General features: G+C 38.6%; 1 protein-coding gene across 1 annotated transcript in view; it reads left to right on the top strand.

Moving 5' to 3' along the window:
* LOC116503536 (serine/threonine-protein phosphatase PP2A-1 catalytic subunit-like) overlaps positions 1-18,124 on the top strand; it is a 68,622-nt gene that overhangs the window by 46,129 nt on the left and 4,369 nt on the right. The window contains 3 exon segments of the mRNA XM_032210000.1: positions 16,433-16,642; positions 17,547-17,720; positions 17,916-18,005. Coding sequence (XP_032065891.1) covers positions 16,433-16,642; positions 17,547-17,720; positions 17,916-18,005 — 474 coding nt within the window.

The following is an 18,124-nucleotide window of genomic DNA, read 5'->3' as shown; positions in this document are numbered from 1 at the left end:
GCAAGGTAAAGAGCCATGGTGGTGCAATGGTTAGAATGCAGTATTGCAGGCTAATTCTGCTAACTGCTAGCAGTTCGATTCTAACCGGCTCAAGGTTGACTCAGCTTTTCATCCTTTTCAGGTAAGTAAAATGAGGACCCAGATTGTTGGGGGAAATATGCTGACTCTGTAAACCGCTTAGAGAGGGCTGTAAAGCACTGTGAAGCAGTATATAAGTCTAAGTGCTACTTCTTGTGCTATAGTGCTAAAAATACATACAATAGCCTAGTATTTGTTATACATCCTTCTAACACTGTCAGACATACATAAATACTTTAAAAACAGGAATTAATATGACAGTGATTAATATTATTTGACTTTCACCTATTTTACTTCACTAAACCTAATAAGTATAATTACCTGTGTAGGATTGTTTCAAAATTGCCAAGGGGCTGTTGCATTTAGAAATATGAGGGATTTTTATATCTTGTGATACCCACAGAAAAACCTTTTCTCTCAATTTTGTAACTTCCCTACATGAATCATATATTTCTTGACACCTCTCTTTCTGGACAACTAGCCATGGATAGGTTGTAAGAAACCCAAGCCTTATTTTCATAGCCTCCAGAGTTCCTTAGAATTATGTCATATTAGCATATTAGTATTATGCCTCTTGAAATCATCAGCAAATATACTACTCCTATTGCCAGGTTTCTCAACCTTGCTATGTTGCAAAATACACAATTTTTTTTGTAAAGGTGGAAACAAGAGTCAATATTTCTTTCAACATAGGAGATATAACCAATGAGTATCTCTGAGAAAATTAGAGTAATCTTCCTCACATTTAATTGCTCAGCATTATGCAAAAATTATCTCTTATAATTATATAAATTAACTAACCTGATTCTATATTTCTTGATTTGACAGGTAGCATTTTGGAGATGCAATTTATAATTTGCCTACAAGTCTACAATATTCTAAATATTTCATCCATGTATTTAAAGTAATTAATTGAGCCCCATCTATTAGAATACTGTTGGTAATTTAGTTATTTTCATTTGTTAGACTTCCCATAATAATAAAACATTTAGCAGTTGCTCGTTTTTTATTATTTTTAGGACTTTTTGAAAAAACACTTTTAAAGCATTCTTGCCTATAACCTTCCACCATTAACAACAGAATCCTATGCATGCCTACTCAGAAATCTGAGCTCAAAGAGCTGAAAATTACACAGTAGGTATACTGATGCCAATTCTAATAAAATAGTAAAGGTTCCCCTCGCACATATGTGCTAGTCATTCCAGACTCTAGGAGGTGGTGCTCATCTCCGTTTCAAAGCTGAAGAGCCAGCGCTGTACAAAGACATCTCCATGGTGATGTGGCTGGCATGACTAAATGCCGAAGGCGCACGAAATGCTGTTACCTTCCCACCAAAGTGGTTCCTATTTTTCTACTTGCATTTCTATGTGCTTTCGTACTGCTAGGTTGGCAGAAGCTGGGACAAGTAGTGGAAGCTTACTCCGTTACGTACGTAGCGCTAGAGATTCAAACCACCGAACTGCCAACCTTTCTGATAGACAAGCTCAGCGTCTTAGCCACTGAGCCACCACATCCCATAATAATACTAGAACATTAATAAATAAATGAATCTGTACGGGAAAGTTGAGAAAAAGTGGCATACCTTACCAGCATGCCAACTCTATTTTTATCACTTTCTGTTTAATCCTCGTTAGGGTGGAGGTTAGACAAAACTGGTTCTACTCCCTTTCAGGACAGTCCTGATTGGATGCTGCTTTTCTAATCATAAATAAGGAATGTAAATCAAATCTCTAAGTGAAGTCTCTTAAAAGTATGTGCAGCAAAGGTAAATGGGACAAATGCAACTGGTTAAATTTATACTAATAAAATACATTTATTTTTAAAAATTATTAGATTTATATCTGCCACTATTTCATACAAGGCAGCATAATATTCTCACCTTCTATTTCCCCCACAACCATCCTGGGGTGTGGGTTGGGCTGAGAGAATGAACCAAGATTCCCAACTAGCTTCATGCCTAAAATGGGATTAAACCTCACTATCTCCAGGCCTTAACCACTACACCAAGGTGGATCTCCAGCAAAAAGTTCCAGTAATTCTAATAAAAATATGTTATTGGATAAAGTAAATTAGTTTACATCAATTAATGCAAGTTCTGCCTGGCCAGTTCAATGTGGGAGAGTTATTGCAATCTGGATTTCATCAATTAAATAATGCCATGTGTCAGAACCCTGGAAGCTCGCTTTCTCTATAGAAGCACTTGCTCTCTGGAATGAGATTCTCCCATGAAATTCAAATGGCTCCCATCTACTGGTATTTTGAAGGGCCTTAAAGACCTGGCTCTGGAAAGGACTAATGTCTCTCTCTCTCTCTCTCTTTCTCTCTCTCCCTCCCTCCTTTCCCTCGTTCCCCTCACTTTGTTTTCTCTGCCATCTTTGTCTTTTATCTTGTATTGCTTTTGTGTTTCTTGTGTTATTCTTTATTTTAAGTTTTACCAATTATATACCACCCTAAATCGCTGGGAGATGGGCAGCATGCACATTTAATAATTATCAAATTATTTAGCACCACCCCATTTCTTCCCCACAATTCTCCAAAAACATTGCTACAGAGTGGAAGTTTAGATAGAGAAAGGGGAGCACCTGCAAACAAAGAGTGCTAAAATATTGATTACTTTGGTTACATTTGGATCTAAACCTCTTCCCAAAAGCTTCAGAATGCTGAATCATAATGTTCATTCCATGGTGACTGGGAATGTCAAAAGATGGTATTGCAGGATGATTATAGGAGCTATAATCCAGTAGACTTTGAGAGCCTCGCTTTATAGGAATAGAATAGAATAGAATTCTTTATTGGCCAAGTGTGATTGGACACACAAAGAATTTGTCTTCAATGCATATGCTCTCAGTGTACATAAAAAGACAAGATAAATTCGTCAAAATCGTAAGGAAGGGTCATCTTAGTTATTACAGAGTATTTGAAACTACTGAAGAATTACCCAATGTTTTTTTATCAACTGAACACATCGTACCTGATCTTTGGAGGGCACTGGCTACCATCAATTTCAATGTTGTATGTGTGTCTTGGGTATAATTTTTATTACGTTGACAACCCATCGGGGAAATGGGTTTGCGAGGTTTTTCTCTTCAACCTGACGCCGTCCGCCAAACTGCAGACTTTTTGCGCTTCAGCTTCAATGTCTCCTGCCTTTAGTCTCTATGGAATGGCACAAAAATAAAATCGCTGGGGACGAGTCATCCAGATTTGTGGAGTTCAGATATGGGAGCGACAGAGAAGAGGAACCTGGCAAAGCATTTCCCTCCAAAGTTGAGTCAAACTTTCTGCAAGGTTTAGAATGCGTCTTACCTTTCTATTCCTAAACTGTGATTCCATTTATTTATTTATTTATTCAACTGATTTGAAAGAAAAGTTTCTCTGCGCGCGACCAGGACGCTTCCTCTCCCCCCGCCCTCCCAATACACTCCCTGGAATCTTACCCCATTCTCGAGTCTAGAACGCGCAGAGGAACTCATTGAAACACCGGCGCGCATGCTCGAAGAGGCGTACTGTGGGGCGCTTAGGGCAGAACCACCCATTCGACTATAAGGACGCATGTGCGCCGTCTGAGCTGGTCTAAGGAGGGTGGGAAATGTGGGGGTGACGTCAAGGCGCGGCAGCCATTACACGGAGAGCGGACCGGATCAGCGAGCGTGAGAAAGCAGCCGCTGCCGCTGCTTCCCGTCGCCTTTGGAGGGAGAGATTCCGCTGTGCATGTCTCTCTCCTTCCTCCTCCTCCTCCTCCGTCCGCCCTCACTCCTTCCCGACGCGTAGCAGCCTCCCCTAATCTCCGCGAGGGGGAGGGAGAAGAAGGGTGGGCGGAGGTGGGGCAGGGGTGGTGGTGGGTGCCGGCGAGGGAGCGAAGAAGGCAGGCAGGAAGCAGCAGCGGCGGCGGCGGCGGCGGCGGCGGCGGGAGCAGAGACGATGGAAGAGAAGGTCTTCACGAAGGAGCTCGACCAGTGGGTCGAGCAGCTGAACGAATGCAAACAGCTCTCGGAAGGGCAAGTCAAGAGCCTGTGCGAGAAGGTGGGCAGCCAATGGCGGGGGAAGCGGGGCGCGGGGGGGGGAGACCCAGACCCAGCTGGGGTTGTGGGGAGGAGGAGAAGAAATACACCGGGGGAGGGGGGGGTGGAGAAGCGAAAAGGCCCGCCCGACAATTCCTGGAAAGGAATCTCGGTGGAAAAGCACCGGGCTCCATCCAGCAATATCCGGAAGGGCTCTCGGGTTGGATCGCGGCTGGGCATTGATCAGGGAAGGCTCGGCCGAGATGAGGAAGCGGGTGCGGGCCAGGAGGGCTCCGGGACGAGCGCGGACTCGGGAGCCACCGCAAGGGGCGCCGTCCCCGCGGGATGAAAGAAGAAGAAGCGGCGGCGAAGGTGGAAGCGGAGGAGTACATCTGCCCAGAGAAGGCAGAGCGGGGTGTGTCCCAGGGTCAGGTGCAGTGTAGGAGACGGGGAGGGGGTCTTGCCAGGCTTCCCACTGTGCAAGCCCCGACAGGCACCCCCGAGGTATTCCCCCCCCTTTTTCCTTTTACGCGCGGGGTCGCCGGGGTGGCTCAGCGGATCGCTTCCCCCGCCGGTCCTGCGCCCCCTGTCGCATCGCCCGCTCCTCCTCCTCCTCTTCCTCCCACCAGCTCTTAAAATGGCGCCTTTCTCCGAAAATAATGCTGCTAGGGAAGTCCCTTGTAGTCGGCGGGCGGGTTTTGATGCACGGGCGAGTGATGGAGGGAGAGGTTTGATAAAAGACGCCGGCGAGAAGAAAAGAAAAAGGAGCCAAATGTATTGTTCTAAATCCGCGCAAGCTCCCGACAGTCCCAACCTCGCTCGGATCGAGGGTATTCAGCGATTAATTTATGCGGTCGGAATATCGATCGGATCGTGATTTATGTCCATAGGTTGTAATTTTACATCGCTTCCTTGGCATTTTATTCCACTGAACTTAATGGATCTTACTTCCGAGTAAACCTACAGAAAAGCATTGTTGGAATAATGGCAGAAGTGTGGAAAAGTGAATCACCCCGGAATCTAAAAGTATTTCTTTGTATTGCAGTACCGTGTAATGATGAATCAGTTAAACTGGATTGTAACGTTTGTTGTCAAATTCCTTCCTGCTAAAATGCAGTTGATTTTGTTAATGATGCATTTGAATACCATTCGTCAAATGACATGAACAAATGGTATTCACATGGTTAATTTATTACAGTACCATTACATTAAACTTAAAGGACAGTTTTTCTCAGCACATACTATTTCCTTTTCTAAATTGAATCCTGTGGCTATACATGTCACACTCTTTCATCCCATACCTCCTCACAGGGTGGTTGTTGTGGAGAAAATAGGAAGAAGTGGTGTTGGATATGTTCACTGTCTTGAATTATTTCCAAAAATAGCAGGTGGCATACAAATTAATTAGTTAAATAAATAATAGTATTTAATTCAAGTTGAAATTTAGGATTATGGTTTTAGGCAAGTACTTTTGACTCGAAATATATCTGATGAGACTTATGTAGTGATTTGGTAATTTTCATTAGATCCATAAGTTTTTTTTAATATTTAATATTTAATCTTCAGCGACAAGGCAGTTAAAAATGTTAAGAGTGACATAAACTAAAGGTAGTCCTCGACGTACAACCACAATTGAGCCCAAAACTTTGGTTGAGAAATTTGTTGCGTTTTGTCCCATTTTGCGACCTTTCTTGCCACATTTGTTAAATGAATCTCTGCAGTTGTTAAGTTAATAATACGGTTAAGTTAATAAAATTTCCCCATTGACTGCTTGTCAGAAGGTCGCAAAAGGGGATCATGTGACCCCAGGACATAGCAACTGTCATAAATATGAACCAGTTGTCATGCATCTGAATATAAATCATGTGACCATGGGGATGTTGCAACCAGTGGTGGGTTGCAGACGGTATGCCCCGGTACGAGTGTACCAGAGCCCGCCCGGAGCACCGGATACCGTTCCGGTACGGTGCTCTGGAGGGCCCACCCGTCTGGCCTTGCTCCTTACCTGTTTTTAAAGTCTTTAGCGCTTTCGCACATGTGCATGGCAGTACAGCACTTGTGCAACGCTCCGCTGAGCAGCTGGAGGCTCGCGGAAGCGTCACTGAACAGTAGGACCCATGTGCACACTGCACGAGTCCATGTGGACAATGCCGGGCCCGTTGCAACTGTACCGGTTGGAACGGGATCCGGAACCCATCACTGGCTGCAATGGTCATAAGTGTGGAAAATTGTCATAAGTTACTTTTTTAGTGCTGTTGTAACTTTGAATGGTCACTAAAAGAACCGTTGTAAGTCAAGGACTACTGTATTACTCAGTCATAGAGATCTATGGAGATTCTCAGTCATCCAGCTCATGGTTGTTCCAAAAGACAACCAGACTTCATTTCAAAAGTCCGGTTGCCTTTTGAAAAACTACTTGTGTGATACTCAATCGTAGGTTTCATTAGAATCCATGGAAGGAACTTAAACTTAAGTAAAGTTTTTATTGTAACAACTTTGTGGTAACAAAATTTAATTGTTTGAGTTTGCCACCTGCAAGCCAAGTCCATTATCAGGAAAATATTTTGGTCTGTATTTACTCAGTTTCTTGATAGGTTTGCTAAAGTAGCCTGGTATGCAACTACTGCAATGTTAAAATGTTTTCAGTTCTTTCACTTTACATGCTACGTATGTTATATTTTACATATAGTTAGTCCTTTACTTACAACCAGTTACTTAGTGACCCTTTGAAGTTACCAAAATCTCTTTGTATTTACAGCCCAGTTCTGATGGCTATCTCCAGTCATGGCACCGCATGTTGGGTGTTCAGCAACTGGCCTGGATTTACAGTAGTTCTCAATGCTCATAGTCATGTGGCCACACTTTATAATGTTTTTTGCCAAAAATTGGCATTTACTTCCAGTATTTGGCAAAACTGCCCATAGTGAACCATTGGTTTGCTTAACAGTTGATGCAAAAGTTATAAGATTGGATTATTGGTTTTATGACCATCAGAATTTACAAAATAATAAGCAAGCTCCATTACAATTATAAGCCAGAGACAATCTATATACTAAATAACTTTAGAAATGGTAGAAATTCAGTTTTGAAATATATAAATTTTGAGGTGAAGGATGGAGATTGTCCAATGCATTGGCATATTATTAATAGGAATGAGTAAAAGAGGTAATGGAGGATTTATTTTAATATTGCCAGTCCTTTCTTTGTAGTTTGTTTTGGGATCATCATGCATCCATCTGAAAACATTCAAAGGTGCTTAATATAGGTACATTGATTTTGCAGCTCACTTATTATGAGATGCTGGTTTTAACTAGTATTTGAAGCTGCTTCTCTAGTTTTGTTAAAGAGTTAGGTGTTAAATATGGCAAATGAATCCTTTCCATACTTGGAGCAGTCTACCTTTGATAGTAAATAATTTTGAGAGAAAAAATAAGATTGTCTCTATTTAGTGACTGTTTAATGACAATCAATCCTTGCATTTACAATCTTTGTTGATCTGTAAATCAAAGGAAATCATAGTCGTGGTTTCATTTAGGAACCGCTTCATTTAACAAAAAACGCTGATCCCAAGCATGGTTGCTAAACAAGGATTACCTGTAATCCAAGCAGTGACGTTAAGCTGCAAAAAATAAATATATTGATAATAAGGCCATCATGGTTTTTAACGTTAAATGTGAATGATATAAGACCAGGAAGCTTTTTCTGCTTGTTCAATGATACATACATGAATGAGTGAAACATTATGTCATAGATTCATTATAACACTTTTGCTAATATAAGAATAGCAGGTAAAAATTGTGGCTTTGCAAAATCTGTCTGAAATTCTTTTAGATGTTCCTGTCAATTTGTGTTTTGGAAAATTCAGAACTGAACTATAAAGAAATATTTTTTAGAAAACTGAATATTTATCCAATAAAATAGGAATGCATAATAACATATTAGTAAGACTTGTACAAAATATTATAGCATACTTATAGAAAATCCTAGTTTTTCTAAGATTTTTGTTCAGGTTAACAGTCATCTCTTGTTTTGTATATTTCTTTTATAGTGATACTCATATGTGTAAGACTATTGTTCCATTCATACTGCACAGGCCATGGAGTTAAAAGAATTTTAAAAGTTATTTTGGCAAATCTTGGTGCTCTTAAAGTCATCTAATATTTCAGTCTTGTTAGTGCTCAGCACGTAGTATAGTGTTCCTACATAATAATATCTTCTAGGAAATAAAGTTTGATTATTACAAATTATGGAGAAAGGGTAGAATGTCAGATTTTTAAAAAAATGTTTTGGATAGAGAAAATGCACTTTGCTTCAGAATTAATTATGTGGACAGAAATATAAGCAATTTTTGTTCAAAACACAGCATGGTGATAGAATTGAGCACGAATAATTATTTATACTGAAAACCAGACATTTAACGTAAAGAGATCAAAGGGTATTTAAGTTACAGTAGTGATTTGTTCTAAGGGAATTAAAAAGATTTTAATTTTTCACTTGAATTAAGATACGAATGACAAATACTGTCCTGCTGACACAGTTAATACAAATATAATAAACTATATTGCCTTTTCCTGTCTTAGCTAATAAAGAAATAAAGAAAATAATTGTTCATTTACTCCATGCTGGTTCTCTTTTCTAGTTAAAAGAGGTTGCTATTCCTGTACTGGTATGCCTTTAATTTAGATATGAAGATAAGTAACAGTAGTAGCTAAATATGCAATTGTTAATTAGTTCTGAATTGGATTAGGTACTAATAGAAACCTGGTGAATTGGGGTATATAGTATTTAAGGTTCTCATCAGAAGTAATGAGGTTTTTCAATGTTATTCATCAGATCAGCATTTAAGTTAGCAATTAAACCTCACTGTGAAACATTGTCTTACCTTGGATTACGTGTAGGATTCTAAATAAAAACCAAGATGTTCTAGTCTTTGTATATTTCAGTGTTTCGTGATATATACTGTATATGCTTAAGGTTTACTGAAAGTAATTCATTCACCCTTAGACTGATAGATTAAAATTTAAAAGTTCAATTTTTGGAATCTAATATTTTAAATCTTTATGTTAAAATTTAAAAGTTCAATTTTTGGAATCTAATATTTTAAATCTTCATGTTTTACACATCAGCTTTTTAAGTGTTGCTTAAGACAGAAATCCTAATAAATTGCAAGAATATGATGAATTTTGTAGGACCTCATCACATTACTGCTTTGAATAGTATCTAGGACTATGCAGCCATTTATATTTTTAAGAGGAAAACATTTGGATGCCTTCATGGAGCTAAATGAAGATCAGTTGTAGCTGTGGAAAAATACTGTGGCCAGAAAAATCAGCTGAACACTTGTTACTGGGATTTGGTGGTGGTGGTGGTTAGAGTATAATGTACTTGCAAATAAAATTATACCTAGAAAAATGTTTTCTCTATTTTGGAAGCCATATATAATAACCATAGTGCTTTTTCCTTTGTCTTTAACTTAATGGAATGAGCCTACCAGGTGGGAGTGGGATCATGATCACTGTTAAGTGTAAACAATTTAAGCCTATCTAGAAAGAGAGAATCAGTAATATGAAATTTAAATAGTGTTTCATGAATATTAGGAGTTCAAGGCAAACCTGAAATAAGCAAAATGCATGTTGACAATCAAGCTTAGCCAAAAATGTCTTATATTTCTTAATACAACTAAGACCAAATAAAAGTTTTATGGTTGTGGGTCCTCCTGAGAAGGCATTTGCAGGGGGTGTGATGGCACAAATGTTTCTATCCTCTGGTTTAAAATTCTAATCAGTTCACATGGATGCTTGAAGAATACTGTAATAAAATTGAATATGTTCATTCTATTCGTAATAAATCACACAAGATCTTAATGCTTTTAAGAGGCAGACTTGTCAAAATCTCACTTCTGGATATGTGAGAGATGCTGCAGGGATTGGGAAGGAGTGTAAGTGTGCACCAGAGATGCCATGTGGATTGGGAAGGGCACATAAATAGTGTGGGTTGGGAAGGGTAGTTGAGGATTGTTTGAAAAGTGCTGTGTGAGTCAACATGGGGAGCCAATTTGTGTAGAAAAGGGTACGAGGAGGCCATGGAGGAGGCCATGCAGGTCAGGGAAGGTTCATGGGAGAATATAAGAGGTACAATGTGGGTTGGGGAAGGTGGCGGGCAACACAAGTCATGGAATGGGCAAGTGACACAGATCAGGGAAAATGTGCTTCCCTTCCGACAGCTAAGTGTTGCTAGGTGGGAGAGGAAGTGGGGGATTGCAAGACTGGCTAGGAAACTGTCACCAAACATTGAAAATGAAGATTGTGTAACCATTTGAAGTTATGATGATGCAGAATGAAGGACTTATGATGGGTTCTTGAAATTCTGGCTGTTGTATTGCTCTTGCAGTAAGGTGAAGAAATTTGCCCCCCCCCCCCCAATTTACAAATGCCTTTTGGCTGCCCATCTACCCACTGCCACCAGCTGCTCCCAATTGCCTGGTCCTGCCTACCATTCTCTGTACCATTACTGGACTGGAATGGGGCCTTCTTTCATAGAGGTGCAGCTTGGCCTTCTCTTGCAACCCAATTATATTTAAAACCAACACTGTAATTTAATTTCAGACTGATATTTGTGGGAACATAGAGACTTGCATGGACAGTTTTGCCATGCATGGTGTCTTAATTGAAAACTTCCAAAGTGGTATTTTATTTTGGCAATACAGTTTTTTAATGCTGCTTCTTAAGAATTTTTTACTTATTGGATCTTCATTATTTTACTTAAGCTATGTTCCATTTTAATCTTCTCATGGTTCTGTTATATGAATGGAAATAGTGTCTTCAAATAAAGCTGATAAGAAATTGTAACTTAGTAATTATAATTACATAGATAATATTCATTGGTGTGGATGCTGCAGATATTCTTTGTATTACAATAACTTCCATAGATTTTAGAGTCCTAATTAATGATATCATAGGATCATGCTTTGTCTAAAAAGTGCCAGAGTATAGTTGTATCAGTTTGTATTCAGGTAATCCGTTTATGTGACCTAACCAGGATAGTCATATTGTGAAAATGTCATTGCATTCTGCAGAATTTTGAATGTGCCCATGTGCCCCTGGGTTTTTGTGTTCTAAAAAGACTTTATTTGAACACAGACATGTATTGCATGCTAGAATAGAGAAAAACTAAGCAACACTTAAGAGGAAGCTGAAACATTTCTGCTTTTGCACTTGTTCTACATTTTAAACAAAACTATTATTGATAGGGATGGTTAAATCCAAAGAGCATGCTTTTCAAGCTTAAAAAATGAGTGTAATTGTTATGTTAGTAACTTCATTTGCATGCCTCAATTTTAATTAATTTATTTTACTTTAATCTGTAATGCTGATTTTTGGTTAACCACTAACATTGGTTAACACAACCTTTGTGTTTAATAATGCTTTCATTTTTTAATGTGTTGGCAAAAAGTTATTTGAAAGGTAAATGGCTCTGAATTAAGTCATAATGCCTGTGAAAGAATAGCAGATTTTACATTTTAAAAATAGACTGTATATCTGGTCTTAGGTGTATGTGATATATATTTCTTATTCTAAAACAGACTTCATTAATTCTCAAAGCTTTTTGGATGCTGTTAAATGTAAGACTTAGTACAAAAGAAATACTTTTGGGTTGCCTACCTTTAGAGTCAATTAAAGTACAAGCTATCCCAGATAATAATAATGTCCAGGATTGGCTGTGTTTAAAGGAGGAGAGAAGGTTCACAGTAGTCTTATTATTCTCAGCACTATTAATAGCACTCAGTTTTGGTGTTTCACAAGTAATATTTAGTTACAACATTGAACTCAAAGTCTGCTTCGCATAGGATAATGTTGAGTAGCAGTATTCTATAGGGAAAATATACTGCTCAAAAAAATAAAGGGAACACTTAAAAAACACAATGTAACTCCAAGTCAATCACACTTCTGTGAAATCAAACTGTCCACTTAGGTAGCAACACTGATTGACAATCAATTTCACACGCTGTTGTGCACATGGAATAGACAACAGGTGGAAAGCATAGGCAGTTAGCAAGACATCCCCAATAAAGGAGTGGATATGCAGGTGGTGACCACAGCCCACTTCTCAGTTCCTATGCTTTCTGGCTGATGGTTTGGTCACGTTTGAATGCTGCTGGTGCTTTCACTCTAGTGGTAGCATGAGACGGAATCTACAACCTACACAAGTGGCTCAGGTAGTTCAGCTCATCCAGGATGGCACATCAATACGAGCTGTGGCAAGAAGGTTTGCTATGTCTGTCAGCATAGTGTCCAGAGCCTGGAGGTGCTACCAGGAGACATGGAGGAGGCCGTAGGAGGGCAAAGACCCAGAATCAGGACCTCTACTTCCGCCTTTGTGCAAGGAGGGACAGGAGGAGCACTGCCAGAGCTATGCAAAATGACCTCCAGCGGGCGACAAATATACATGTGGCTGCTCAAAAAGTCAGACACAGACTCCATAAGGGTGGTATGAGGGCCTGACGTCCACAGGTGGGGGTTGTGCTTACAGCCCAACACCGTGCAGGACGTTTGGCATTTGCCAGAGAACACCAAGATGGGCAAATTCGCCACTGGCGCCCTGTGCTCTTCACAGATGAAAGCAGGTTCACACTTAGCACATATGACAGACGTGACAGGGTCTGGAGATGCCGTGGAGAATGTTCTGCCTGCAACATCCTCCAGCATGACTGGTTTGGCAGTGGGTCAGTAATGGTGTGGGGTGGCATTTCTTTAGGGGGCCGTACAGCCCTCCATGTGCTCGCCAGAGGTAGTCTGACTGCCATTAGGTACCAAGATGAGATCCTCAGACCTCTTGTGAGACCATATGGTGATGCGGTTGGCCCTGGGTTCCTGACAGTGCTAGACCTCATGTGGCTGGAGTGTGTCAGCAGTTCCTGCAAGACATTGATGCTATGGACTGGCCCGCCTGTTCCCCAGACCTGAATCCAATTGAGCACATCTGGGACATCATGTCTCGCTCCATCCACAAACGCCACATTGCACCACAGACTGTCCAGGAGTTGGGGGATGCTTTAGTCCAGGTGTGGGAGGAGATCCCTTGGGAGACCATCCGCCACCTCATCAGTGGCATGCCCAGAAATTGTAGGGAGATCATACAGGCACGTGGCGGCCACACACACTACTGAGCCTCATTTTGACTTGTTTTAAGGACATTACATCAAAGTTGGATCAGCCTGTAGTGTTTTTTTCCACTTTAATTTTGAGTGTAATTCCAAATCCAGACCTCCATGGGTTGCTACATTTGATTTCCATTGATACTCTTTGTGTGATTTTGTTGCCAGCACATTCAACTATGTAATGAACAAAGTATTTAATAAGAATATTTCATTCATTCAGATCTAGGATGTCTTATTTTTGTGTTCCCTTTAATTTTTCAAGCAGTGTATAAAATGTTATGCAGTTTGGGAAGATTGGCCCCAGAACTTTTCAGTACTTAATGAAAGTAGTGTAAAGTAGGCAATGTCTGATTATTTTTAGTTTGCCTGCTTTCCTCCCCCTTCATTTCTCTTTCTGAATAATTTGAAGCAAACTGAACAAATATGTACATCTTTTCTGTGATATACGTTTTACTATGGACAGATTTTACTGTGGACAGATTTTTAATTGGTAAGTTTCAAATTGAAAGATTTCTGAATTATTTATTTAGAGAAGATGTTTTACTGCTTAGCAGTACAACTTTTATATACATGTACTGCTTAGCAGTACAACTTTTATATACATGTACTGTAGGTAGCCTTTTCCTTGGAGATGATAATTTCTAGCTCTTCTAAAAGATGACGCCATTTGAAATGCCTATATGTAATTTATCAAATTAAATATGCCACCAAAGTCAGGTAACAGTGCAGTCATTAGATCTTTCTGAAGCTACGTTGTTTTGGGGAAAGGATGTTGATACATGCTGAAGGATTTCCATATTTAGTACTGTTTCATAGTTCTTCTGGGGAAGATGTATATCAAGATGTATATCCCTTTTATTTGGATTTGTCATGGATGCCCATAATAACATAATGAGAAAAGTGCATTCTTTTTTGACCCACTGTTTGCACACAAAAAATGTGAACATGCTCTTTACCCTAATTTCTCTGAAATTTCATTGGCTTCCATTTTCTAATAAACAGCTATTTCTGTAGTTTTGTCAAGCAACAAAAGTTTTAACTGTTAATGTTTTCATATATTGGGGGAGAGATCGCCTGAAGGAGATTGAGTGTTAATCAGACAAATGAGATTTGAACTAGTCTTGCAGTTGGTGTGCACATTAACATTTATAATATATTTTTTTCTGTATGGCTAGGACCCTATTTCTTACAGAAGTATAATTAACTGGCAATCGTTAGGGGAACTGAATCTTTCAATTTAGAATTGAGAAGTTGTTTTTTTTTTGCAATTGGGTTAAAATTTGCTCTACTTTTACTATTAAACTTTAATGTAGTAAAAATTTAGTATACTTTTATTTAAATTTGTTAAAATTGTTGTTACGATTGCTACTTTAATCTTTTGCAAAGTAATTGCTTAGGATGCAGTAGTATATGGATCTGCTCCATCTTGAACAGTTTCCTGATGCATTTTAGCAGACAATTACCTTGCACATTATTATTTTACACTTGAGAATTGGATTTAAGTTTCTTTCTAGACTGTCTAACTTCATTTTGCAACCTTAGAAATATGTGAATGAAATATTAATCTGTCAGGCATGGCATTTTAGAAGTCATATATTGGTCCATGGTGAGGTATAATTAGTATCATGATGTTACTCAGATATATATGTCCATTTCAAGTACAGTGGAAGGCAGTGATGAAATTCAAAAATTTTCCCTACTGGTTCTGAGCGTGTGGCTTGGTGGTCATGTGACCAGGAGGGCAACAAGCAGGAACCTCACAGTCACAGAGAGCTCAAAAACAAACTATCACACTTTACACAAAAATAACAAAAGCTACACAACTGACTCACAGACAATGCAAAAGCAGCTGGACTTCACACAAAATGGCCCCTGCAAAAAGTAGGAACCTCAGAGAGAGCTCCAAATCAAACTATCACACTTTACACAAAAACAACACAAAAGCTACACACACACAATGCAAAAACAGCTGGACTTCACTAAAAAAAGGTTCCTATGATCACGTGACACAGCTGATTGTCACTGCTGATCATCAGAACCTTTTTAAAACATGTTTTTACTACCTAGTAAACTATTACCTATTTTTACTACCTAGAAAAAAAATGCTAAAAAAATTCCGACAGTCAGCTGTACGACAATCAGCTATGCTGCCATTGGACCTTTTTAAAAAAAAAAAACAAAAACTTTTTAAAGCTTTTTTTTTTTACTACCGGTTCAGTGAACCGGTAGCATTTCACCCCTGGTGTAAGGTCTGACCTATTGCTAGAAGTTGTAGAATTTGGATAGGGAAAAAGTAGGATAAAATTGAATCCCAACAAGACTGGGCTTCTGTTTGTCCAGAAGATATATGGTACTCTCTCTAGTCTAGTCCAATGTTCTCAGCAATAATAGCCACTTCTAGAGCAGGCTTCCACCAGAAATCTAGATGGATCCATTTCATCTGAACATTTCAACTATCCAAAGAAACATTGAAAACCTATACAATACAATACAGTAGCAGAGTTGGAAGGGACCTTTAGACAAATGGCTATCCAACATCTTCTTAAAGACTTCCAGTGTTGGGGCATTCGCAACTTCTGGAGGCAAGTTGTTCCACTGATTACCGTAATTGTTCTGTCAGGAAATTTCTCCTCAGTTCTAAGTTGCTTCTCTTCTTGATTAGTTTCCACGCATTGCTTCTTGTTCTACCCTTAGGTGCCTTGGAAAATAGTTTGACTCCCTCTTCTTTGTGGCAACCCCTGAGATATTGGAACACTGCTATCATATCTCCCCTAATCCTTCTTTCTATTAAACTAGACATACCCAGTTCCTGCAACCATTCTTCATATGTTTTAGTCTTCAGTCCCCTAATTATCTTTGTTGCTCTTCTCTGTACTCTTTCTAGAGTCTCCACATCTTTTCTACATGGTGGCAACCAAAACTGAATGCAGTATTCCAAGTGTGGCCTTACCAAGGCATTATAAAGTGGTATTAACACCTACCATCACTACAATATTGATATTGCTATTGCTGTTTACTCTCGTTATAATAATATTTGACAGCTTTAAGGATTATGTTTATATTATGCTGTTTTTTAGTTTTGATTTTTCTATTTTATGCTGCTATGGGTCCAAATGAATTGTATTTATATGTATGATAAGTATTGTTCCGAAGCAGAAATTACTTAAAGTTAAGCTGACTTTTTGTTCTATTGCAGGCTAAAGAAATCTTAACAAAAGAATCCAATGTTCAAGAAGTAAGATGTCCAGTAACAGTTTGTGGAGATGTCCATGGACAATTTCATGATCTCATGGAACTTTTCAGAATTGGAGGCAAATCACCAGACACAAATTACTTGTTTATGGGGGACTACGTTGATAGGGGATACTATTCTGTTGAAACAGTAACACTCCTGGTAGCGCTTAAGGTAAGATTGGCATTAGAAATAACAAGCATACAGAAAATGTTGGGGTTACTTCCAAATATTTTTAACTTTATTATATTGTGTTTATATTCTGAATTACTGTAAGGATTTAATGCTATTGAAAATTCTGCACAAAATAAAAATTGTAAAGGAGAAAATTATGCAATGGAAAATCCAAAGAAACTCCTACATACTAATTAAGATGCTTAGATATGTAGGTAGTCCTTGTCTTACAACAGTTCATTTAGTGACCAAAGTTACAACAGCATTGGGGAAAAAAAGACATGACCATTTTTCACACAACTGTTGCAGTATTCCCATAGTCATGTGATCAAAATTCAGGTGCTTGGCAACTGACTCGTATTTATGATGGTTGTAGTGTCCTGGAGTCATGTGATCCTGTTTTGTGGCCTTCTAATGAGCAAAGCCAAAAGGAAAACCAGATTCATTTAAGAACCATGTTACTAATTTAACGATTGCAGTGATTCACTTAACAACTGTGGCAAGAAAGATCATAAAATGGGGCAAAATTTACTTAACTCGTTTAGCGATAGAAATTGTGGTCATAAGTTGAGGACTACCTGTAGTTAGAAATTCCATGTTTCTTAAGTCTGTATCTTCCTTTCCATAGATGGAAAAGAGATCAAGGACTGATAAGATTGTACTCTATCCCCTCCTTCCTATATATCAGTACTATCAAGCTAAACAAAATGAGATAGGAGGAATACAGATTTTTAAAATTGGGCTTCAAGAGATGTTTAAAAAATTACGTTTCCTCCCCACATCTATAAATACTGATTATGATAGTGGAAGATATATGTTAATAGAGATAGAGACAAGTCAAGGTAGGGAATGTAAAATGAAAGCTCTTAATTGCTCTGATTATACTAACTACCTTGTTTTATAGGTCCGTTATCGTGAACGCATCACAATCCTTCGAGGGAACCATGAAAGCAGGCAAATTACCCAAGTATATGGTTTCTATGATGAGTGTTTAAGGAAATACGGAAATGCAAATGTCTGGAAATATTTCACAGATCTTTTTGACTATCTTCCTCTTACTGCTTTGGTGGATGGACAGGTATGTTGAAAATATGAATATTTCTTGTTAATAACAACAAAAATACAAAATAGGGTAAATGTTCAAATACATTTTAATCAGATGTTTTCCTTTTAAAAACATATATAACTTTCAGGAAAAAAAATGTTCAGCTAAATGTAGTTTTTGATAATTAAGAAAAAAGTTACTCTAATGCTAGTTTCAATTTTTTCACAGATTTTCTGTCTACATGGTGGACTCTCTCCATCTATAGATACACTGGATCATATTAGAGCACTTGATCGTCTTCAAGAAGTTCCACATGAGGTAACTTAATGCAATTTGAATTCTGACTTGGGATTAATGTCTAATGGTACTATTTAAATTATTTTTTCTTTTGTAATTTTTATTAACAATTACAATAATAAAAATGAATACAAAAGCAA

This window comes from Thamnophis elegans, chromosome 2 (genome assembly GCF_009769535.1).
Source record: "Thamnophis elegans isolate rThaEle1 chromosome 2, rThaEle1.pri, whole genome shotgun sequence".
NCBI classification, from domain to species: Eukaryota; Metazoa; Chordata; class Lepidosauria; order Squamata; family Colubridae; genus Thamnophis; species Thamnophis elegans.
Note: the sequence above shows the minus strand (reverse complement) of the source record. Positions and strands in the feature narration are given on the sequence as shown.